Raw genomic sequence first — 26825 nt, 5'->3', positions numbered from 1 at the left:
TCATGGGCAGAGAAAAGCAATGGGGAGCTGAATGTGTTTGGACTCCTTCCCTGGCTCTCTTTCTTTCTGTTATCTCTGAGTTTTGAGGGCATTGCCAGCTCCACCCCTCAATCACCCCCCACTGCCTGGAGTAAAGCAGGTGCCCGGAGCAGCGTAGCCGTGTTCGGTAGTGACATCGATAAGCGCCGGCACGGTTCTGGATCAGGGAATGCTGGGAAACAGACTGTGCTACACTCTCTCTTCGCCTCTCCTCTCGTAGTGCACAGATAAGCGCTCTCCAGAAATCACAATCGGGGAAGAAAAAATACAATCCTCCCCCCGTGCAGCGAGGCTCAGTGAGTGTAATCTATATACTCAGCCTTGAAAAGAAACATGGATTTCCCTGGAAGCCCAGACCCTTTCAACTCAACCAACTCAGATAAGACGGTTGTACCTTCAGCGTACAACACATTCAATTTAATATCAATGAAAAACAGCATTTCCAAATCAAAGACACTGCATGTTCTTTACTCCCACGTCCTTTTGTGCTTATTAAACATTCATGCTTAACTAAACATGCAACACAAACCCTATTGTGTTTTGTTTCGTTTTGTTTAATACTACATATTAATACTACATTTTAATTCAAACAAATATTTAAAATGGCAAGGGTATAAATTTGCAAATTGTAGGCAACAAGATTATTTTACAGATGCTAAAATATATATTTTAGATTTTAGTCACAACATAATTCTACAATTGCGTTATTGCATAGTTTTGGTGGGTTTACTATTGTTCTAAAATGTGGATAAAATATAAATAACCAATGATTAAGTGTATATGTTAAGACTGTATGCTTTTATCTTTGATATTGCCAAAACTGAAGCCAACAGTGTGTCTACACCGGACACAACTGACGCGACATGATTGGTTTGTCGCATCGCGCCGTGCTGCATCCAATGTGGACAAAATGTTTCGTTATTATGGGTTCTAATGAGTTTCTGTTGTCTTTTGTCGTATCGCATTGCACCAGTCACGTCCGGTATAGACACGGTGTAATTTGAAACATTATAAATTAAGAATATAGACAGGATTATGTAGTATGTCTAAGCGTAAATACAATAAAACCATCTATTCCGTGTTTCCTGTATTTTTCTTTACTTACATGTCAGTCTTTTTGTATGTAAAGTTGCTTTGCAAAAGTGTGGAACAAACTATAGAAATCAATTTGAATTGAATTGACTAAATGCAATGCAGTTCCTCCAGCAAATATAAGATCACGCAACCACATATGTACATGGTGTATAGGTGCTTTCCATCTACCCGCATGAACGAGCACCTCCATAGCAAGCTATTGGAAAATGAGGATTGCCTTTAGGAAAACGAGATCAGGCTATTAATAAATTGATCTGGGAGAGGTGGCCCAGGACTTTAAAGCTTGTCATTTGCATCCAACTCCCAAAGCCAAGCTCGCAGCTCCACTGAGCCATTGATCAACATGGATTGGTGCAAACCAGACATTGAGACCAGGTGCAGCCCTCTTGATCCAATTAAAACGTTTAAACCGGAGTGAATCATTCCTCCCTTTACCGCCATTCTCCTCGGCTCAACTTTGGTGATTAGTTTAGCTTCGACTTTCTTTAGGCTTCTCTTTTCATCAGTGTAGCATGGACGATGCCTTTTAAAGAATGGTGGACAGTCGTGACGGAAGTGGTGTGGGTTGATTCTAATGCATTGGTTGTGAAATGTGTAAATAATAACTTGTTACCAAACATAACTCATATTTGCGACTGTTCACCCAAAAATCTTGGAACCAAACAGTTCTTGACCACCAATGACTACCATAGCAGGAAAAATTACAATGGAAGTCAAAAGTGCCCCAGAAGAGTTTGCTTTCTGACATTCTTCAAAATATCTTCTTTTGTGTTCAACAGAACGACAAAATTTGCGAAGACATTTTTCCTACAGCGGTAGTCAATGGTGGTCAAGAACTGTATGGTTACAAGCATTCTTCCTGTGACCATCAGAACAAAGAATGTATACAGATTTGGGACAACTTGAGTTAATGAAGACGGAATTTTTTGAGTGAACTGTCTCTTAAATACATTTATAATGTTTTGGTAGACGGAAAGAGACAAACTTGCCTTTGGCAATATCAGACTATCATCTTTGTTTTTTCTTATATTTGAACATGATCATTTAATGTTGTGTCAGATGAATTAATACTGTAGATCTGGTTTAGTATTCAAGTCAAAACTTGAATGTCAAAAGCTGGAAAAATGTTGTAAACGTTGCATTGTAGATATGTTTTGTATATAGATTTCAATTCAAATAAATGATGGTTATATTTGTCCATTATCACTATAGGATGATGTAATTTCGTCTGGGAAAAGAAATATGGCTTGGTTTAGGTACAGATGATTGCAAGGTCCCTTTCATTGCATTTCTGTGTTTTTATTCTCTCTCTTTATTCTGTCTGTCTCTCAAACACACACAATCCCTCCAGCAGAAGAGGGAAAAGTCAGCTTTAGGCCGTCTGAGAGCCCTAGAACCCTATGAATAATGCACCATTGTTATCATGCTGCAGCCGGTCCCCTTTTACAATGAAACGGTCTTAAAGCATGAAAGATTTACCAGCTTGTCTCCATTAAAGAGGTGGCCACGGCCCTGCCGGCGACTCTTCACGCCCGGGAATCACCTTTAATAAGGACCGAGGGCCATAGAGAGTGAGAGAGATGAGAAATGCGAAACGGAGAGAGAGAGATACTGTACAGAGAGAATGGAGGAGGGAGAGAGGTTTGAGAGAGAGGAAGGCGGCTGTGGTATTCACCGATGAGTGCATTCTTCAGAACATCTTCAGAACATAAAGTAGATGTGTGATGAGATTCCAGCAGACTTTTTTCAGGTTAAACATCAAACGCACATCTAGTCTACAGTTTCTCCCTCATGGCCTGAATCTTCTGGGGCCATCAGAAGTTAAACAGAAGACAGAACTTTTAGGTCTGTAGATGATACAAGGCATACAGGTCTGATGAGACCAAAATGTTGAGAAAATGTTGCACCTGCCATAGTTTTTGTGTAGTCTTTCTGTAGCGCAACCTGTAGAGCATTGTGTTAGCTTTAGATAGAAGCATCTGCCAACTGAGTAAATATAAACAAATGTAAACAGCTTAAAACCTTGCTTAAAGGTGTATGAAATTTAGAGACATCTAGCTGTGAGGTTGTAAATTGCAACCAACAGCTCACTCCACTCCTCCGTTTCGAAGCACTACGGTGGCTGACACGACACTAAGATGTTGTTACATTTTCACTTCTTTGCCGAAGGAGATAACGTATGTACGAAACGCTCTACTGTGGAAACAACATGGCGGATTCCATGTAAGGGACCCGCGGTATATGTTGATAGAAATAGCTCATTCTAGGGTAATAAAACATAAAGCTTCATTATGTGAGGTCTTTATATCCCTCAAGACATTTCATTTCTGACAATAGATCCTCAAAAAATGACTCACTAGTCCTTTAATCTTTTTTTTCGAGCAACCGCTGGTCTAGCCTGGACTTTTCACCACAACACTTTTTCACAAAGATAAGCTTGTAGACTTTGGTTATTTTCAGGAACACTGAAGTTAATGCGTTTAATAAGCAGCGTAAGTGCATCAATGATCGTATTCCAAATTACACCTCATCAGCAGCTCCCAGTCCAGCTATAAACCGGACTCACTTCTTTTAATCAGACACATATAACTGTTAACCATCAACGGTCAGCGCAGAAGCCTGTTTGACTGAACTCTATCAATGTATCGATCTCTAACCCCCATCCCCTCTCTCTCCAAGACCATTCTCTCTGTTACGGAAGACGAATGTGTCATAGAGACCAGACGTCATTCTTTCTCTTTCAAACGACCGTCTGCATGCGATCTGCCTTCCCCATTACTCCATCATGCCATCCATCCGTTACCCCTCAAATCGCTCTGGCCGTCCATTCATGCCTGCCGGCCCTCGTTGGCGCGATTGTTTTGCCGGGGAAAGTTTTCGAACGATGGATTTAGTTAGTCACCCCTTTCATTAAGGAGATGAGATTCATGGATCATTAGTATTGATAGCTTGTACTTCTTTCCTCTGCGTTCTGAAACTGAAGCAAGAACGCAACACGGATAACAAAGCCATTTTCAATGTATGTTTGGAAAATGTGCTTTGACCGCTCGCAGAAATCTCTATAATTAGAATCGATAAGCAATTTAATTAGCCTCAGCTGTCCTAAGATGCTACCGTTCATTTTCTCTCGGTCGCCGAAAGAAAAGAAAGTGGGAATGAAAAGAAAGACGTAATTGTGAGAATGTCAGGGAACGTAAGACATCAAACGCGCAAACAAAGCGGCGGGATGTTGCACCGAAACGGGTCGCAGACGGGCAGAGAGCGAGACGGATCTGTGGCCCTCGCTGTCTGTGAAGTGTGTGTCAGTGGCTTTGTGATGAGCCCTGATTGGATCCGGCACTGTGTCTGATTTACATATGTTTGCCATTGTTACTGGGGTTAGTGAATATCATGTAGCAGGTCTAGTGGGAGCTGCGACCAGCCCGACCGTAGACTCGCCCGGAATTACAAGCAGCTCTGCTTTACTTTACTGTCTCCTGTTTCATCCCTCCAATACTCTCTACACCTCAGACTGTCTCTCACCCTCTGTAGTCCTCTGTCTCTTTTTTCTGTTCTCTCTCTCAGTTGGCTTTGGATATGCAACTCTTTTTCTGGGTTATTCAGTCACAAGCTCGGATAATTTAGTTTTGGAAGAACTGGAAATGTTTGAGTTTCGATCACAAACTAGGTATCTTATGAAATCAGAAAAAATAATTTGAAATATTGTTGAGACATTTTATGAGACTAGAGGAGACATAGAGATGAGACTCGTGTGAAATATATTTGTATTTAGTTTTTATTCATTTAAAAAAAAAAAATGAAGAGAAACATCATGTAACGTTCTTTAAGAGAATGAATATTAAGGGAAACCCAGATGTAAACAACACTGATCCACAAGCTTTCCTTTTTTCCCCAGAATCTTTTCTTTTCAGTCTTTAACACAACACAGATGTTTGAACAAAATACAACCAATAAAACATTCATCAAAATCCTTTAAGACGTAATTACATATGTGAAATAAATCAATTAAACAGGACCATTGCTGTTTACATCTTGACATCAAAATTTTTAAAGGCGGTTTAACGCGCCTGACCCGAAGTTAACTTCTGGTTTTCGTTTGGTTGTAATATAACCACTTATTTTACATTTATTTCACATTAATATTAATGTATTTAAATATTTTATTATATAGTCATTGTATTCAACAAAATTTTAACTACTCAACAGTTATTGATACTTTTCGGAGGTCTTCCGGAAGTTAAGTTTGGGCAGCACAATATTTGTTAATGTCGTTGTTGCTGAGAGCGTCTATAGGGTCTTTTGTGCTTTTTCGTTGTGTTTTATTAACAAGCCGTCACAACATGACTGTAGTCATGTAGTCATGAAATCGGAGACCTCGCCGTCCAAATCTTATCATGATTTTGTGGTGACACGACATGCGGACGCATGTTAATAAAAGGCAACTGTCTCTCCTTACCACTTGTGATCGGCTCACCCGAGACTGAAACGGTTTCATGCGGTCTTTGGTCTGGAATTTGGGGTCTACCACTCGTTCCCTCAGGGTCTGGTTTCCAAAGGCTTTGGTCAGTGTTTGTGGATGTATGTGAGTGTATTCGTCTGTGTGTGCGCCTAGGAACATTGGCTGCTCGCAACTCAGTCATCTGTTAAATTAGATTCCCCTGCATGTCCTTTAGCACAATGCGTCCAGGACAACAACCAGTAACGCGCATACACACTCATAAGACTCGAGTGTGCTTCATTCACAACCGAAACCTTGGAAAAGCGACACACGTTTGCAGGTGAGGTGTGTATTTTCCTCAACTGCAGAGATATGTATAAGAAACATTAGGTTATACATCGTTTTTTCAAAACATCATTATATCTGCCATTTTAGATGGTAGTGTTTCAGAAATGTCACACTTCACCTTAAAATGCGATAAAGAATCATTGTTAACTGTAATTCGTACACAGTATACAATATGACTCCTCGAGATTTTCAACTAGCTTACTTTCAACGGTTCACTCAGTTGAAAGAACCACAGAATGATGTGAACTTCGGGACGGTTTAGAAGCCAGAAGTTCTCATTACACCATGCCCTGTCATTGATACCAATTTAGTGTTCCGGGACAGTTTATCCCCTGCGGTGCGGCACAGACCGTCCTGTGTTCTAAGACCATCAGATCCACTTCCCGTCAAGAATATAATGCCTGCAAATCTTCTTATTGCAAGTGATTTCTTGTAGAGCAGAACCACGTCTGATACCACTGAGGTGAGGAAGGCTCGCGGCATCTCGTTAAATCCCTCCTTGTTGCAGATGATGTGTTTTCTTGTTCGCCGGTTCAATTACAGAGTTACTCAAACATTGCAACGATGAGCACTGTGAGAAATTTACATCAGCCAGAGGAACAGACACGAGAGCTTGGAGCACATTGTGATTACACCGCGAGCATGTTGGATCTTCAGAAAGAGAGGTTTATTTCATTAGGGGATACTACCTGAAATGGGGTGGTGTTCGCATTAGGGAAAGTTTGTGTTTCGTTAATTACGAGGCGTACTTTTATGATGCATGTGAAAGCAATAAATCACCCGAAGCTGTGCATTACAGTGATTTTATTTTTGATACAATCTGACAATGAGTACAATGAGTCTCTGCTCAAAAATTATATTGGTTATTGTAAACCCAGAATCAGGACAAAATGGGACAGACCCAAACAATGTGTTATAAAAAACAATACCTATGCCTTGTTGTTTAAACATTTGTTAGGTTAAAAATAAACATTTAAGGGTTAAATTAATCCAAAAGTTGGGGATCTCCACTTTTGACCCAACGCTGAGTTTAACATAACCATGCATTTTTTAGAAAGCACCATTCACTCTTATAAAATCACAATGAAATAGGGTAAAACCATCAACCTTTCTTTTTTTATGGCATGGTCAGAAAACGGTTTCTGCTACATATACAGCTACGGAAAACCATAAAAAAAAACATGGATGTTTTCTAAATGTGCTATTTATAGGTTTGTGTTTAAATAAAAGTATCATTTTTGTTTAATTCAATGAACTAGCAATATATCTGCCAAATTTCTAATTAAAAATATTGTTTCTATTTGCATTTATTTGCAGAAAATGAAACTTGGAGAAACAGGTCAAAATAACAGAAAAGATACCTTTTTTTGTCAGACCTCAAATACTGCAAAGAAAACAAGTTTATATTCTCATTTAAGCAATGCAACAGTAATATTCTATATGTGTATTTGGGAAAATATAAATAAGTCTTTTTTTATGTGTAACCATGTATAACCTCGATTTTTGTCACAGTTTTCATTTGTCTTTCACATTGCTTTCATATTACTTGGTTTTGATGATTTGATTTAGTTAAAATTCAACAGACACTTGACAGGAGTGACCAATACATCTAGAAATCATTAAATTAAACTTTGTTCTGGTCTCTTCATTTTTTTCCATGACTGTATATAATATATAATTTTTATTTAGAACCATTTTATATTTATCATTATTGTCCTTGTTGTGAACTGGACTTAACTGTTTGAGTTTTATTAGCTTCAGATGTGGCTCGTCCAATCAAATTTTAGAGTAAGAACTATCAGATTCATAAACATAATTAAACCCACATGCATATCTAATGTACGGTGCATAAAGTACGTCTGGATGTCTGTGTATATATACAGTTGATATACGCATTAACGCATTGCTGTCACTTCAGGAGTTATGCATGTTGACGTCACTCACTAAAGCGGATTTGCTCTGTTTTACTCACACACACACACTTCACAGGGGCAACACAACAGCCTAATGGTCCCTGAATGAAATAATATTCCAGCTGACAGGCCATAGGACAGCCCTAATTAATAAAAGTTATTAAAAACTGTTGTCAGGGGACAAAATGTATTACAGTGGTATTATGAGACTCAGATTGGGTCTTGGTAGGTCATATAGAGGGAAAGAAAAGAGAAAGAAAAACGGAAAAGCTGGACTTCAGACTTCAACCAGTTTGCTAAAATGCGTATGTGCATAAACTCACATGCAACTACATGTTTAACGCCACCTTGTATAACGTAACCGTGTTGACAGATCTGACAGGTTAAAATTATGGGTGGAATTATATCCATGTCAAGATGACAGATATAGACATGGTGATGAGCCTTGCAACCTCATTTCTCTTCTCTACTACCCTTTTCCCCACAGCCCCCCTCCACACACACACACACACACACAATTTCTGATAAACGTCATCTTATGTATTCCACAAAAGAAGGATGTAGAGAAGGGGATTTTTTATTTATTTTGTGAACTGTCCTATTAAAGGTTAAGTATGTAATTTAGCGGCATCTAGCGTTAAGTTTGCGAATTGCAACCAATGGCTCACCCGAACGCTCGCACCTACCTTTCGAGGCACTACGGTGGCTAAAACAGAACTAAGTGATCTTCACGTTTTCACTACATCAGCTTTTTATGTTTGTATTCGAGATAAGACAAACTTTTTTAAACGGTATGTTTCTCATTCGGAGCGATCGTCCCCACGAGTTTACGATTAGCGAGATCTTCACAGTTTGAGCGAGGGATGGGAAAGCAGAAAACTGAACGGCAAGTGCAATGGAAATGGTGTGATTTGTCTAATTAAAATAAATCCTACTAGACCGCCAATATTTTTGTTTACTGACTAAATGTCTGCTGTGTTTTGGGAAAATGGTCCCTCTGTGTCTCTTTCCGTCCGAAGTCTGGAGATAACTATCAATATTAATGACAACAAAAAAGGATACACTTCCTGTTTACGCCAAATGCGCTAAATGAAGTGCTTATGCTATTGCATTCTGACACTCTTCCGTGCATTAGGCAAAAACCTGTGTGGTTCTTTAATACCATTGAAAATTCTTCTCGATTAACACAAAACCATTTTGTACTTCTTTTGATTAAATATCCCAGATTGTTGCTCTTATTGAAGTTCAAAGAATATAAAAAACTGCTTATTTATGTATTATGATCTACACTAGCTCCGAGGGAGGAATATATGAAAAGTAGTTGTTTACTGCTTTTGAAGTTCCTCTCTGCCCCCGTATTAGTCTTTGACTGGGAGAGCTTAAGGGGGCAAAAAGACACGTGTTGGGTCCTGTGGGTGCGATGGTAGATCCTCACATTATACCAATTGGGATGGAGAAATGAAGCGAGCGAGAGAGAGAGAGGGGGGAGAGAGAGCTGTCTTTAATGTTGAATCTCTGAATATCTAAGATGTTCTCTTGTAGACACCACCACAGGGCTTTACAGAGGCAAAAGGATCTTTGAGAGTGTGTATGTATGTGTGATTCTAGCTGTGTCTTAATATGTGCATTCGTGTGGATGTCTGTACATTAAGGGGATGTTAGTGTCTAAGAGTTTGTATCCCACTTGTCAATACGGTATGTTTTAAGCTGGTGTTACATGATAGGCCAATAATGCCTGCATCTTCCATGTTGAGAGTTTTGTTGTAACCAGGCGTGACAAGACTTTTCTTCTTTTGATTTATGCATCATACTGGGAAGCCACCGCCTTCGGTGAAATCTCATTGGTCGCAAATCCTGTTGTTTATTCAACATCACATCAGTTCTGAGTTCAGTGCAGACGAAAAATAATGATGGAAACTTGTCGTGTCATTCTGTTGGAAAGAAACATCATAAATGAGATCTCAACATTTTTTTCCAGACAGAAGTGAAAAGTGAAGGGAAAATCTTGCCTTTGCTGAGAAAAAAGCCCCAAAAATCTCTTATATGTCACTAAACTTTTGAAAAGATATCTATAATGTCATGAACTATTTTAGAAGATTCCAAAAGTCTTAAATCACACATTCCTCGTATCAGTTTTCCATGACCACATTTTTTTATTAATTTTTTTATCAGACCTACATCTACATTCATCGTATGCCAACAGTTTGTTCTTATTATGAAAATGTCTAGCCCCCTGTGTACATGCAGCGCGATTTGACGCGTCAAGAGACAATAGAACGCATTAGAGCCTATTATAATTTAAAATTGTGTCCATACTAGGCACGATGCGGCCTGTGTAGACATGGTGTTAACGAAAAAAAAATGAAATGTAAAATAGAAATGTTTAAATATGTTAACATTAGACTTCTATAACTAGTGTGCCATAAAACATTGTCAAAATTAGCATTTTCCGTCCGCCAATACGGATCAAAGATGCTTATGACATCGTTCTGCACTGAAGCTTCTCATAAGATTCCAGGTTGTTATTCCCTGTACTGTAAACTGAATTCTATCGTCTATTTTAAAATGGGAAGGGCCACTTAATGTATATCCCACCCTAACTTCCTTTTTCACTGGAAATTGCATCAGTGCATCAAACAAAGCAGCACATTACATTGCACTTCAGTGAGTCTTTAAAACTTAACCTTAAAGCATTAAAACGTTCCTTTGGGACACGTGGTTAGGACAGTTTTATTTAGCTTGGCCAAAATAGAAGGAAACCGTTCTCTAGGTGGTTATTAGCCACAGTTTTCTCTCTCACCCAGAAAACCTTTGTACCTCTGTTGAACTCCAACCCTGTCATTTGCACTGCGTATCGCACACGTATCGCACACTGGTGTCACTAGAGTGCATGTTATCATCTGCAAAACAAAGCATTTAATAGCATATTGCTCACTCCTGTGGACATGTTTGTTCGCAAAGTAACTCACAGGACAAAATTCCACTCTTCCACCAGCTGTTATGGGCTTACGACTTAAACCGCAGCGAATCTCATTCTTACACTTGAATTCACACACAACAACACGTACTGTAAGGAGAGCTAGAGCTAGTGAGAGTACGCGTGAATGTGTAAACGGAATTAATGCATTGGCATAATAGCCGAGGGGCAGAAGTGGACCCTATGACTCATATTAAAACAGATTACGTCTCTGTTCCATAGGGGGGATCCTAGTCAGACCCAAACAAACAGCACATACAGTAATGCGACTTCTCAGGTCCCTGCCCGAAGCGCTCGGGACCCCGTGAAGGACCTGTGCTTGGCCAGCGTGAGAGAGCCCGGCCTTGGAAATTATTTCCTAAGTACGCTTGGGAGGGGCTTTTCAATCCAATTTGCACCAGCAGAGTGCTTCTCAGTAATCAGACTAGAGGCGTGGCATGAGGCCTGCGGCTATGGAAGCGTTCCGCTGAGAGTCGATCGATATCGGCTGGCCCCGACCGGCCCAAATTCACCCTTCGCTCAACTTCAATTTCAATTTCAAAGTATTTATTGGGATGATTGCTTTACATGCAATATTGCCAAAGCATCAATAAGATATTAATGGTACACCAATAAAAATATGCTATATAATATAATTGTGCGTGTGTGTGTGTGCGTGTGTGTTTATAATATTATGTAATATATGCGAAAATCTAAGCAATTAAACCAAATTTTATTTTAGATGTATTTGATTTTATCAGACTTTTGAATGGTTTTATGGATTTAATGGTGTGTGGTGCATGTACATCAAATAGAAACCATACGGTCAGCAAAGTGTCCTGCTTAGATTTACATACAGTATAAGAAATAGCTTTTATAGCTTGATGCTTTTATTGTGCTGTTCCTGATTAGAAAAAGGTCCCATAAGTCCGTGGATTTTCCGGAAACGTTATAATCAATGACGCCGACGTGTGCACACGAGGAAGCGTGTTTGTGTACTGATGTGTGAGGTTATAAATTCTCGCAAAAATATCCGAAATCTGCTACGTGGCGGGGTTAATGTAGTTCTTTGATGTAGCCGGTCTTCTATCCCTGCTGGTCTTGTGACAGTCACTTACACGCCTGTCAAATTCACTCACGAAACAACTCAAACTTCAACCGGAGCTCAGTACATCCGTGATGTGCTCCACTGAGAATGATATTCCTTTCCATGTTTGTGTCGAGCATTCTCAAGTGTTTGCCAAGAGCATTGATCAAAAAATCGCATAAAACCTCCCTTTAAAATTGATGAAAGGTTTTGAGTTCTTGGCAATCATGGTCGTCATCCATCTTGAAGCCTTAGGGGTAACTGTTTGTGGCCCTACCGGTAAGGGTTAACTCTTGGCTTGAATGACTTGGATGGCCCACTCATTCTTCCTATTGGGAAAGAAATAAATTCATTTAGCGAGTATTGGCTGGGGCTCACAGGCTGGTGAGGGGGAAGGAATAGGGGTTGGGGGGCAGATAATACCATTTAGCTCATTGCGGAAATCATTTACCAGTGCAATTTGACGACAAGGGATGTTTTTAGAGTGGCATGGCTTCAGTTATATTGACAGAGATCTTTTTCTCCTTAAGCTCGAACTCTCTCTGCTCTGTCTCTAACGTTTATAAGCTATAGGAGTCCTATTCTACAGAATGATGTGGAAAGGGCACTGATTAAATAAACACTGCCGCAGAGGAGATCTGGATTAAATATCAATTTCTGATTTAGGTTTATCAAAAACAAACCGCAGAGCGTGTGGCTTTTCTACAGTCCTCCGCGGACCTGCGTTGTTCTCTGCTTAGCTCAGAGTGATCGACTCAGAATCTGTCCGTGTAAGATGAAGGATGAACTGCTTGTTTTGGCTCTGCTTCATATAATGCTAAATGTATTTTTATGTATGGTATGACACTTTTCATAATAGTTATCCCCATTTCTAACACCAAATTAAAGTTACTGATAGAACCGGTTTTATTGTATTGTCATTTTGACCAAATAATGCAGAGTAAGAACATTCTTTTTGTTTCTCATTAACGGAGGTGGACAGTAGTGAAGTACTTTTACTGTACTTTAGTAGGCCTCCATACTGTTCAATCATTTACAAGTACATACTTCAGTACAGAGTGTTTACTCTTTTTACTGATTTCAAAATAAATGTTTTTCTTTCATCTTTTTTGCTTTTACTCAAGTAAAACTATTTAATTAAAAGTAACAAAGTAGTAATTTTTTTAGACTGAAATATTTGAGATACAACAAATGTGCTTATGAAATGTAGTGAAGTAAATTTAAAAACTTGAGTAAAGATATTTTACCACTGTCCACCTCTATTGATTTCAATCTTCTATTGAAAATCTACAGTACATCCATTTCTTTGCGTGTTTTCACATTTACAAGTGAAAATAGTTTCTTATTTCCTATTGACCGTGTACTGCTTAGTCATGTGAAATCTTAAACCAATCCAAAACTGCAATATAGTGCATAAATCGACTCTTGTTAACTGTATCATTGCCTTTAATTTTTAGGTTTAGTCAAATCGGCTGTAAATGTCATTTTAACACTACTATTAAGAATTTTGTCTAGCGATGAGTTGTTATTTCGATTTAATAAGCTAAAATTACATAATTGAAATGACCTTATTATCATCATTTCACTCAAAAAAATATGTGATCATTAGTCATTGCAACAAATAGTTTTACATCAACTTACACGTTTTTACTGTTTTACTTATTTTTGGTACGTTCCCTCAACTTACAAGACAAAACGTAAAATAAAAAGTACTTCTTAAGACAATTTAAATACACTTTAACATTTAAAACAACCAATCAGTTTTGTAGTGTTTTATAGTGTATTTTTCGATAAATGGTACAAAATTTGGTCATATTTGACACCCGTTCAGCATCAGTACCCAATAAGATCCAAGTGTCAGATTCATGCATACCTGTATGGTAAAATGTGTATAGAAGCACAAGTCAGACCCTTTAAAACTCTGAAGTTACAGATACTCTCCATTCAGTTCCCCCTGCAGTCAGTACAAAATGAGAGCTGTCCGTGGTGCTGAAGTCCTCTCTGTACCTCTGGAGTGCACAGCACCGGGCTTCTAAGGATCTCTTTCAACATTCCAAGCGAGATGACTTCAAACGTCTCACCACAACTTACCTCTCTTATCTCTCGCTCTCATTTCTCCGTAACCTCACATCATGTAGCGGTCACTCTCTGACCGCTGCGATGACGGACATTCCCAAAGCTTTAGTTTTACCGTGCATCCGCTTGGCGGCTGCGGTGAAGTACCTTACAAGCTAAGGTCATCACTCAAGCTCTCTGTGACCACAGGCAGATCTAATGGGAACTAATCGGGCGTCAGCTCTCTCAGGTCATTCTCCCTTAACCTTTGGAAAAAAACTAATGCACCCTGAGAAAACAGGAAAAACATGGGTCTGCCGGGTTTAGATATGGGGCTTAGAGACACCTTCTGCGCAGGTGTCTGTCACAGAGGCATTATTACGCATTGCACATTATGAAGTTTGCAGGTGCGAGGGATAGAAAAACATGAAGCTAGATCACTGTTTCAACCAAGCTCATACCCCACCAGATGCACAGGTAGCTGCACTCTAGTGCTCATCTTATCTTCAGAAAATGTGGCTTACTCATCCATTTACCTCGCTGAATGTTTCATAGAGTGGAATCAACACCGCAATAATATCATTATTCAGAGCGACAGTTTTTTGCTGCCTTTACAGGCATTTGAGTGCCCAAATCACCTCACAATATTTTCTGTCCACCCCCAAGATACAATGGAGACCACCTCTTCTTGTCAGGCGTATCTGCTGTTTATAGGCTGTGCAACCCTCAACCCCACTGGCCGTTGAGTCGGGGGCGTGCATCAATACTTCTTAATGTTTTAGTGAATTACAATATCCACCCCAGGCCACGACTCCCCCTCTGTTTTTCACAGCCTGACACAGCTTGGGTGGTGCAACATGAGAGGGGGATGAGAGAGAGGGACTGAGGTAGATGAATGAAAGAGATGGACAGGCGATAGGTGAGCACGTAGATAGAAAAAGACACCCATTCTCATCAAATCAATAGAACTTGTCAAAACTTGAGTTCGGCACCATGCAGATGGAGTTGCGTGTGCAGGCTGTATGTGTGTGTATATAACTGTACATGTTTCATCAAAACCTAACTGTACATGGTTGCATCAGGATCTCGCATCTTTGGATCGTGTCAGGGCGCGAGAACTTTAAGATGCTCGTGCAACAGACAGAACTGTGATGTAATAAAAATTTCCCCGCTTTCTTCTTATTTTCTTCCTCTCACATCTGTCCATCGCACGTTTGGCTACGGACGAGTGCGTTTTTCATTTGGATAATGGAGCATTGAGTCTAATTGAGAGGATGGCCTCATTTGTTTGCCAACATGTCAATGGCCAGGCCTCTTATTGTTTCCACTACATTTACATTAATACATTTCTCCCCGTTCCCATTAAACTGCGGCCCTCCCCGGCCAAAGCTGCCGTTGCCGATGCTGCTTAGTCAGTGAAAAAACTTAATAACAATCAAGTAGAAATGGAAAAGAAAGGTTTTGTGTTTCCTATGGCTCTTCATCAGCCCTCTCTAATGGATACTGGATGAAAGGCAGAAGGGACTGGAAACAACATTCTGCTGAGATTTTCTTTTTTTCTTGAATTTATTTATAGACCAGTTAGGCTTTATTATAGTATAGGACAATGGAAAGAAAGATGGGGCCAGATCTTATATAGCATATATAGCATGTCACAGGCACTAAAGTAGTTTGATGGTGTACTATGCAAGAGAAGAAAAGTGTCAACTAATAGAGATTCTGCTGTATGGTATCTGATGAACGAAAATCAGTTTTTCTCTTTTTTTAGTCATTAATGATCATTAGTCAGATTGTGGTTTGTGTTCATCATATTCCAAGAAAAGAGTCAATAAATTATTAAAACTACATATTACATATTCACGTTTTATAAAAATACTGATATATTGTAAGATTTTTGTCATACTGCCACCCCGGATCACTATCCACTGCAATACAGCTTTGACACCAAAATTCAGATTTTATTTCATTCCACATTATTTCTTAATGAGAACAAGTCCTCTGCTTTTAATAAGTCACGTCTTGTCCAACTATGTGATGAAATATGTTTGCAGTTATTGTGGGAGAGGTTCTCGTCGCCTGCACCTAATACTTGTTAAGTGTACTCTCAAACAAGGAGTAATTTGTGACCGGGGTACCTGGTGTTTTTAGCTCATCAGAGTTTGATTTATTAAGGAGAAGAAGAATCCTACTAACCAAGCAAATTTGTTATTGCCTCTCTTTGCCATGAGCTCTCTGGAAAGGGTCAAATTCCAAGGTCCTAAATTTGTATGAGATTAATACATTCATATTAAGTCCCCGGGGGCAGGCAGCTTTTATATAGTGAAATTCGGACACGTACAGTACACAAACACGCATTTACAGGAACACACTCATACTTTGTACTGATGACCCAATTGCACCTGTGCTGACAACAGCACTGTGCCCCAGAGTAGCCCTCATCTGTCTAAACATATACACACAGAAACGCACGCAAAAACACACACACATCAGTGTTTCACCACTGAGATTAGTCGGGTCATCTGTCATTGCAAACACGTGCACACAGACAGTACACTACCTGGGAGATTACCTCACGTACAACGGCACACAAACACACCTGCACTCTGTCCCAGTGAGTATTTGTTAACATGCGCAAAAAAATAAAACATCTAATCATCTGTAGTACCAACGCAATGCACTCGTGCATAAACACTATTGATCATCCACAAAATCAGAAATTACGTTTTGTAGCTTTGAGGTTGTCCGCATCCAGTAGGTTTGTTGAGTACTTTTAACATTTAAAGGGACAGTTCAGTACAAAGAAAGATATTTGTAAGAATGCTTGCAACTAAACAGTTCTTTGCCACCATGGACTACCGTTGCAGGAAAAAATACAATGATAGTCAAAAGTGCCCCAGAAATGTTTGCTTTCCTACATTCTTCAAAATATCTTCTTTTGTGTTAAACAGATCAAATAAATTAATTTAAGAATTTTAAAGAATTTCTTTCTACTATGGTGGTCAATTCTGTTCAAGACTGGTTTGGTTGCAAGCATTCTTCTAAATATCTTTCCCTGTGTTCATCTGAACAAAGAGAGTCATACAGATGAACCAACTTGAGGGTGTGTAAATGCTTTAAATTAACTTTTTCTCTCCGCCTCTAACTTGACATGGCTTTCTTTTATCTGTTTAAAAAAGAATACATTTATAATTTAAATACATATGCACATCAATATATATAAAAAATATATATATTATTATAAAATATTATATATTTTTCTCCTTATGCCCTTATACTACACAGAATTTTACCTAATCAGGTGCGTTCTATAATGAAAATGTTAATATCACCTGCAACCAAATGGCAAGTTGCAAAAAATGGTTCATGGCTGTGATGTTTTTCTTTAATGGCTTGATCTCTTCAAGGCTCAGTAGGAAATATGTTAACACAAGACACAAAACTGCGCTCATCAAACGGTTTCATGAAGTCTTCAAGAGTACACGCCTAGAATGCTCCCTAGGCCGATCACCACCCGCACGAATGATGACACCTGTCAGAGAAAGAGAGAGAAATGACACGCTGCCACATGCTAATGTTCACTGATAAGATTAGAAAACACCGTGTTCTTCGGTGATTCAAAACGAATGGGAAAGCAACAGAGAAAAGAATCTCATTTGCATCCTCTTCAATGGAGAGAAATGGATGAGAAGAAAGAAAAAGCACATTCATTTACATGCTGATACACCGAGTGAAAGAAAGACAGCCCTTCACACAGAAACCTAAATGAGGGGGTTGATACTCGTTTAATTCCAGCTCTGATACAGAGAGAAAGTGCACGAGTGGGACAGAAGAAGCGAAACAGAACGTGAGGTAGAAAAGGGGAAACGGCAGCTTGTATTAGAAACCTGTAATTTAAATCAAAGGTTATAATCAAAAATTTATCAGTTAATTGATCTTGCACATGCCGCTTGCCAAGAGAACAATTTAGAACCCTGTCGCTCGGTCTGCAAATCTATCGAGCGATGCTCTATAAAGTAAGTTTGTTGCCTTGTAATGATCAAGCAGTCCTCTAATGTTCCCTGAGAGCTGATATGATAGCGGCCAGACAGCCGTTCACCAGCCGAGCCCCACTCGACCCACCCTGCTGAGATAAAACAAAGAAATATCGCACTTTATCTTCGCTTAAGGGAAAAGTTTGCCAAGAAATGTTAGTATTTCCTCACCCTCGTGTTGCCTTGCGGATTGTAATCTGTGAACTGTCATTTTCTGTATGAGTTCAGTTTTTTGTCCTTGTGTGTTCCACACAAGAAAAATAGGATTGAAATGCAAGAGGTTCATTATAGTTATAAGCAATAGCGTGCTAATAAGTGTGCTGATCTGCTCTCCACCTGTATCCGTGCTTGGGTATCATCGCTATCAGTAGTTTTAATATCGGAGTCTTATCTTGATGAACGTAGGTGTGCTGGCTTCACTATCAGATTGTCAGGCACAAAGCAGAGAGCTCATTCAAGTTGTTCTGCCATTATCACGGATTAGGTCTCATTTCTCTCCTCTCATGTGTTATCACGATGCAGACAGACATGCTACAATCGCTCTTATCACATCTCGAGGCGGGCATTATTGTCGTACTTTAAAAGCCCGGGAGAGTAGATTAGCATGAGAAACGTAAGAGTGAAATGGTACAATATAGTAAATCTCTCTCTGTTTTCTTCTTTCTTTGTTTAAAGGGTAACCAGGAGGCCCCAGCCCCCCCAGAAGCAATGGCTCAGCCGTACGCCCCTGCGCAGTATCCGCCCCCTCCACCTCAGAACGGGTTGCCCGGTGAATACGCTCATCCCGGGCAGGACTACACGGGGCCCAGCACGGTCCCGGAGCACGCGGCAGCCCTCACCATCTACACACCCACACAGACGCACAGCGAACCGCCCGGTACTGACAGCAACACGCCTTCTCTCACAGGAACTAACAGCTTACCAGTGAGTACTGCAAAGCAAATGGAATCAACTTGTTTTTTACTGTCTATATCTGTCTTTGTTGTGGCCCATTTTCATTTCTCTTATTCTTATTAATCTTATTTTGGTTTCACAGAGTCAGATTTTATATTGAAGGGCTATAAAATAAGAGAACTGGGTGTGCGACAAGGGTGTAAGCACATATCTATAGTGGTGCTCACAAAATATATAATATAGGAAAATGTCAAATCAAGCAAAAAAATTGTAAGGGACTAGTTTAGTAAAGTCTAAAAATTTGTAATAGAAATGATAAACAATTAAAATGTTTCCTTGAAGTAAAAATAATAACAGTAATGTTTTATGGATTTTTACACTTCGTTTTTTTTTGCTTGATTTATATTGAAGGGACCGTTCATGTTCTTTTCATCCAGTAAACCAGTCACCTCACAAAAACACGAAACATGATTTGCTAAATGGTTTTCAAAAATCATATTTTCAAAAATCTCCTTAGTGCAACACGAGTCATCAAAGTTTTTGCCAGAAGTAAAGTTTTTTTGTCAGAAGTTAAGCGCTTAAAGTGAATTTTTTAGATATTAAGAAGCTAACAAGCATACTGTCTGAAATTGTTCCCTTGCTAGCACAAACAGACTAGCCACAAAATTCCCATTTGGATTTAATGGGCTCTTTAACATCATATTTTTGACATTTTCCTATTCAGACACTGATAAAGAGATATGGAAGAGGGAGCAGAAGAATTAAGAACGAAAAGACGAGTATTACGTCACTAGTGCAAGTAACAATAAAAGCAGAGGACAAAAAGACACTCTCAAAGACGACATTATTCTCCTTTTAAAGATTTCTGCTTTTACTCTCCCATTTCATCCTCCTTTAATCCATGGCTAACACATGGCTTCATATCTTAAACCCCATGGAGCCGTTTACCATGGCTAACAATATCACAAACGTCTCGATGGACCACTTAACAAGTGCTTCCCAAGTTGTGTATCTGAGCGAATGACAAGCATATGAAAAAAAAAAAAGAAACTAAGGGTCTGTGAGGGGAAAGTGTCCTCATAGCTGGTCTCAGGGGTACGTTGTCTATTTGCAACCTTTTTTGTATTCTATATCTACAAACGCTTGAAAGTAACACAAAAACGCAGAGAAGTCCCAAGGGTCATTAGATTTTAGAAGAGTTTGTTTAGATTTCTAGATTAGATTTGTGCCTGACACCCAAAGTTCAGCTATAACCTCACTCGAAAGCCTATAATGGTGATTAGAAAAGGCTTGCTTTCATCCATTCACTCATTCAGTAAGAAGTAAAAAAATGGCAAGTGCAAAGTAAACTAAGCAAACTATATAGAGGAGGGATATTGGTCATTGTGTGTTATACTCTACATTAAAGTTTTTGAGTGATAGTTCAAGCAAAAATAAAAATGATATCATCATTTATTCACCCCTCTAAAACCTGTATATCATCACAAAAGCAGATATTTTGAGAAATGTTTTGAAATACAGTGCCCATACAATGGAAGTCAATGGGGGCCAGTGTTATTTGGTTACCAACATTCATCAAAATATCTTCTTTATTCAGCAGAAAATAAAACAGGTTTTCAATACAACAAAGGTGAGTAAATACTCAAAGAATTTTCATTTTTGGGCGAACTGTCCCAATTACTGAAGTAATTGAGTCTACGGTTTCCCAATATCTAGTGTTGACTACATTTGTGTTCACAATGCACTGATTCACTTAATAGGGACTGAAGGAATGAAGTGAGACACGGACAAAACAATGAAAGAGAAATTAGGCATGCCTATTAAAGATGTCATACTAAGAAACAGAAAAAAAGAAACATTTTGTTGGATAAAAAATACTTTTTCTCTTTCTGATTGGGATGTGTGTAAAGCTCTTGGTGGTGTGGTTTAAAGAAAGCAGAAATAATCCCACACTCAGCAGATTGCCGAGAAGCAATGCTGACAGGCCTGGTACAGGCACCTGAGTTCTGGCTGGGGGTAATCTACGGCTCGATTGGAGGATGTACTTAAACTGTCAGTCTGGCCTAACCCACAGGGGAAATTCTCTCGTTCTCCCTCTTTTCCTTCTCCCGGCGGAGGATCATTAGCAAAGAAAGAACACTACACCTCCGAAAGTGGACGGTAATCGCATCAGATCACATATCAGATCACATCAGATCACAACAGCATTGACTCTAGATGCTTTGAAAGTCGGCTATAAAGAACTACTTACCTCGCTTTAAGAGTATGTGCTAACAGTTTTCCACTTTGACGGCTAAGCTGACCTGTCATATTATCTCAAGTCGAATTTTCCAAACTTTGATTTGCAAACGTACTTATGCGCACCTATACTGTGAGGCGTGATGTTGGATTATTAAGGGAACGCCCGTACTCATTCTTGATCGATTTCCATCAATAGTTTTCTGTTTGGGGGCGTTTTACGTTTATCCATTGGACAGTGGAGGCAGACAGGAACATGAGGGTATCAGACTGGGTTTGAAATATGGGCATGACCTGGGTCGGACTCGACCTGGGTCCCCTTGAGGCAACAGCTCACTGGAGCGCTAACGCTCTGACCTCCCCCAATATTTTTTATAGCGCTGTGCTTTAATAGGGTTCCTGCTCTGGCTCTTTGTTACCACCTAAACTTCGAATTCCCGTCACTGTCTAATTAATTGGAGCTTTGCGCAACCGTGAAAGGCCAGCGTCTTCTTTTCGGATGGCAGGTGACAGACAGAGTTTGTATTCCTGTCTCAGTGGGATGGAGGGATGATGGAATCGGAGGGAAGGATGGCAGGAGTGTAGAAGAACGAAAATATATAAAGCAGCTCAAGCTAATCCCTTTAAGTGAAGCGCTGGTTGGCCCTAATCGGATGTAATCTACCTGCTTGGCAGCTTTCCAATCAGATAGTTTCAATTATGTGGTTGTAGGGGCATTCTGAAGGGGGAAGTGCTGAGTTGAGCACTTTAAAAGTGATTTGCAGATAACATTGAATGAGTGCAGCTTGAGAAAGGATTTTACCGGACTTGTTTTGCACCCGACCACCGCGCAAATACGGGCACACGCAAATGTATGCATACATGAGGTGGGGTTAAGGCCAGGAAGAGGGCTGTGACGTGCGGTTAGGCAGAAGGTGGTCGTGCATGATAATGTTCAGGCAATTATTCCTTGGTGCTGCATGGCTGCCTCGTTTTTTTAGGTACGTGTGGAGCGGAGAAGTGCTACTGTAGTGAATCGCTGCTTAGAAAGAGGAAAACGGGAAGTTCTTCACAGGAAAGCTGAACTTCATGAGTTGGGTGTAGTCAAAGTTCACCCAGATATGAAAATGATTTCATAATTTATTCACCTTTATGTCATTCCAAAACTATATGACTTGATTTCTGCAGAACACATATTATTAATAAAAACTATGTTAATATTATTTGGTATGGTTTATGTTTTAGCATCCAAAAATACAAATGAAAAGTAAAGGAACAGTTCGAGCTTGTTTGTTAGCTTATGGCATTGTTAGCATGGTAACACGGTTGTGACGCTAATTCAATAAAACGCATGTTTTGTGGTAATGTACTGGACTGATTACGTCACACCCCCAAATGGGCCGTGCATGTCATTGGGTAAGTCATTTCTCTTTATTATTCTGACATAAAATGTTGCTATGTAACGGTTCCGGCTTCAATTGTGGTAAATGGGTGTCATAAACCTTTAGTGAGGGTAATATACCTACTTAGGGTTAATTTGGGGAGCTTTTCTTAGCTGACCATAAAATCCTCTCGTATGGATTTACTAAGCTTTTTTGGCAGGACTCACAATCTAAAAGTGCTTTGAAGCTCTAATGTAAGATACTCAGCTCCGCCCAGTGTTCCTCGTAGTGTAAGAGCCATAGTCAGTCTAGAGTTTTTTGCCAAGGCCAACATCGCATCCTCAACCTACCTTGCAAAATCCTTAGGAGAACGACCTATCAACCCAAGTGAACAGGAAGATTGTCTCCGTCTCAAAAGCATAACACTTTTAATTACCTTTCACCTCGTCTGCGGAACTTGGGAGAGCGAAAGCCCCGTGAAACCTCGTCTCTAAAAGAGACAGATGCAGCCCATGCAAGCTGCAGTATAATTAACATGCAATTAACACAAATTAAAAGGCAAATTGCGCAGACGAACCCCCTGTAGATGGCTGTTTAGCGGCGACGATGAGTTAATTAGATCCAAGCCTGGAGTGCGGAGTCTTGAGCGCTTACCTCTTCTTTTCCTCTTCTGGCCCAGTGTCAACTCCTCCGGAGAAGAGCTCTCCAACCCGCCACCCTCAAGAGCATGAGAAGCCCCCTGAATAAAGCGAGAGCGATTATATCGTTTTGCAGAGATCATAGTCGAGAGTGTGTTTTACAAAGCACTTTTTATCCGAGTACCTTTGTCCTCTTATTAAGCAAAGCGTGAACAAGTGATGAATGTACAGAAGCCCCGGCAATTTCTCTTCATTTTCGTCACTGCGTTGCTATGTTATGACTTAGACCTGGTCGATACATGTTCCCATAAAGTAAGCAAATCAAAGCCCTCATCCTTCTCTCCGGCCTTCAGCACTTGGTTGGGCAAAGCACGGAAGCGGAGGCTCTCAAAGGCCACGCTCTGCCGATCGGTAATGGGCAGGCCGGCACTGTTGCACCACTCACCTGTTAGACATGATAGATAGTGCGGCTCTCCGCAGAGCGACTGCAGACAGAGCATGTGAATGACCGATGGCATCGCCGTGATGGATGAGGATGGGGGAGCGGGAAGAGGTGCAGCCCAGGGAGCGGGGGCACTAGGGGGTAATTGCACCTCCGCTTGCCCATCCATCTGCTTGGCTTTCCATCTACCACCATCAGGCAGGGGCTATACGGGCCTCCTCCGCTGGCCGACCTCAGGCGGCGTACACAAGGGGCAGGACGACAGGCTGTGTGGATCCAGAACCGACCCGCGTGCTTTATCTTAACAGGGCTTGACTGTCTACATAGCGCCGATGATTGATAGTGCCAATGTGCTGGTAAACACGGGGTACTCTCCAAGTGACCCAGGAGAGCCCATTGGGAAAGTCTGTGCATTAGAGAAGATGAGGAAGTTGTCAGATGGAAAAAGCAGAAGTTGGTGGCCCTCTAAATTTAATGGATCAGAGGGTTTGCTATTGTTATACTGTATAACCTGTAACATAAGTTCAAACTTACCTTCCCAATTCCCAAATAAGATCAAAATGAAGGATTATTGACCGGGTGACATTTAGTTGCCTGTATGTTTAGCTATCTAAAAATGGACAACTTTTAGTGATAATGGTTTTATTTGGAGGTTAATGAGGATAGTGGCTGTCAGAATTAGACTGGATAAAAGGACCACTGGGTTCTAAAAGGACCAAAGTTCAACTTGTGGGACAACGAAACATTTAAAGGTACAGCGCATCCATTTTCTGCGTTATTTTCTTGTACTTATTTCTCCCAAATCCACATGAGTTACTACAATACTTAAAAGAACAGTTCAACCTAAAATGGTAATTCTTCTCACCTCTTCTCATCTTTATACATTTCTTTGTTCTGATGAACACAGAGAAAGATATTTGGAAGATTGCTTGTAACCCGACTTGGCCGCCATTTACCAGTAGGAAAAATAGATTTATAGCCTACATTTCATTGTTCTGTTGAACACAGAAGATATTTTGAAGAATGTAGGAAAGCAAACAGTTTTACAAGCGTTATACAAGTAGTCATACAAGTAGTGTATATTACATTTGGTAGCTTTCTGTGAGAAACAGACTGAAAATGAAGTTTGGCTTGAAAAGCTTTACTCGACAGGTGTGGTCATCATTCACTTTCATTATATGGTATGGAGAAAAACTAGATAATTTGTATCAGGCCACCCGGTCCCGGACAGTTTTTAGACCTTCTTCATCCCTGGCAGCTGCTGTCTGGCTCTGTGATGTGGTGTGAGGTGCTTTTAGGTTCCCTGCTGGATGTCTGATGTGTTTAACCTGCACAGCCCCAATCATCCACACAGGACTCTGTGAGCTGGAGTGCGGCCCAGAGAAAGAGATAAAGAGAAAAAATGATGCAAAGTGCAATTGCAGTTTAGAATTGTGCACAGGTTAGAAAGAGCAATACACAACCGCAATAGATAGTTTGGAGTTTGAGGTGCCTGGTTTAAACAGGTATATTATTATACTTTCTTTTGGATTGATAAATCTTTATCGGCAGCCACAGTGGATTTTTTTTATGAAACTAATTATTTTCTGTTTTTTATTTAAGCACAGAAAGTGCTGTATTATATTTGTCTGTTAATTACAAAAGAAATCAAAATCTGAGACCCAATCCAAAGGCACTTCTGTCATGTTACCGTTGTAATTTTCCCTGTAAAGACATATGTCCCCTGCAATAATGATTTTGTTCTGCGAGTTAAACTTTAAAATCTCATTTTGGCTGATATTTTATCATGCCATTTTTCACCTTCTCTCTGTAATGAGTGCATAAATGAAAGCCTTGCAGGTCCAAATCTCTTGTATTTGAGTTGGTATTATGTTCTAAGCTGTGTCTACATAATTGCATTTGCGTCTCTTTTTTTTCTCGCTTATTTTCTCTTTGTCAGAGCGTGAGAGAAAAGGGATGGAGTGATAGATATCTCATTATATCTTCATTACCTATCGCATGATATATTGCCGTCTTGTATGATTCATTTCTCCTGGGTGTTTTGCGCCTAATGAGGGGGAAATTGTCCAGCCCATTTATTGTAATTAAATATGTACATAAAATGCACTTGTAAGTGCTAAATAATATCGCGAATCATCCAAAATTGATTCGGTGGTAATCCATGAAACTCAAAGAATGTTTTGATTTGTCTCTATTTGAGTTAAGACTTTCTTTTACAAAATCACTGGTGTGAAAGTCTAGGTCCGACCGATCTCTCCAGAGGAAGATTTTATTGCTAAGAGGTTGCTCGGGTGTTTCATTGATGTATCAACTTTGTATAAGGTGATTCTCCTAAAATTGCTTAGAAAAAAATGAAAGGATAGAAAATAGAATAAGGCAATTGTTGAAATATATTAAGAGAGTAGGCTATAGCGCATACAAGTAGACTGACATATGTGAAGTTTCTGAATCTGAGATGCTTAAGACTTCTGTTTGCTTTTTGAACATATTGCTGTCTAGGAAAAATAATTGAGATCTGGGATTTTTCTTTCTTTTGGGTCTGGCAAGTTTTAAATTCTTGTTTTATCTTTCACCTGTCTAACATTCTATATTATGCTGTTTCTCCTTCTTAGATCTGTATTCCTTTTATATAAACTGAGACTTAGTTATTCACCGCCACAGTTTGGCTATATTCTTCCTTTCTTAAATTTTTGATCTTAGAATCTTCTAGTCTTACAGTTGCAGAAGTAATATTTTTTATCTACTGCCAGATAAAACCCCAAAACTTGATTGGTTTTGTTTGGTCTTTCTTTCTTTCTTTCTTTCTTCATGTCTTTCTTTCTTTCTACCACCAGATTTTCCCTTAAACCACCTCTCTCTCTTTCTCTCTCTCCCTCACTCTCTCTCTCTCTCTCCCCTCGCTCTAGTATACAGCTGTCTGTGGCCCAGCCAAATGTAGCTGCTTTCAGCACTTCTCTCTCATTGATCCTGCTAATCCGAGGGAAGTTTAGCTGACATCATCTCTTTATCCGTGCTCCCATGTTCTTCTAATTCATTATGTACATGAAGGTCTGCCGCTCGAGAGTTGCGCTCGCCGTGCTTTTTCCTTCACCGAACATGTCTTCACACAACGGCTGAAAAACAAACAAGTCTTCTGCGAAGATGCGTTTTAGGCGTCTGTCAGCCATTGCGTCACATCCAGATTAATTATTCATTCAGTTATACACACACCTGATTCTCCCTCAAGAGCAATTTGTTAGGTGATATTTTCTTTTGCAGATATTGATTTAGATTTAATGTCAGTCCGTATT

General features: G+C 39.8%; 1 protein-coding gene across 13 annotated transcripts in view; it reads left to right on the top strand.

Annotated features, from left to right (window-relative positions):
- Positions 1-26825, top strand: part of rbfox3a (RNA binding fox-1 homolog 3a) — a 398996-nt gene that overhangs the window by 336068 nt on the left and 36103 nt on the right. For all 13 annotated transcript variants that reach the window (XM_056770690.1, XM_056770691.1, XM_056770695.1 and 10 more), the window contains one exon: positions 18638-18886. In XM_056770690.1, the coding sequence (XP_056626668.1) occupies positions 18638-18886 (249 nt within the window). The remainder of the gene's footprint in view (positions 1-18637; positions 18887-26825) is intronic.

Source organism: Triplophysa dalaica, chromosome 17, assembly GCF_015846415.1.
Source record: "Triplophysa dalaica isolate WHDGS20190420 chromosome 17, ASM1584641v1, whole genome shotgun sequence".
In the NCBI taxonomy this organism is placed as follows: domain Eukaryota; kingdom Metazoa; phylum Chordata; class Actinopteri; order Cypriniformes; family Nemacheilidae; genus Triplophysa; species Triplophysa dalaica.
The sequence above is the reverse complement of the archived record's forward strand: the minus strand, read 5'-3'. Positions and strand labels throughout refer to the sequence as shown.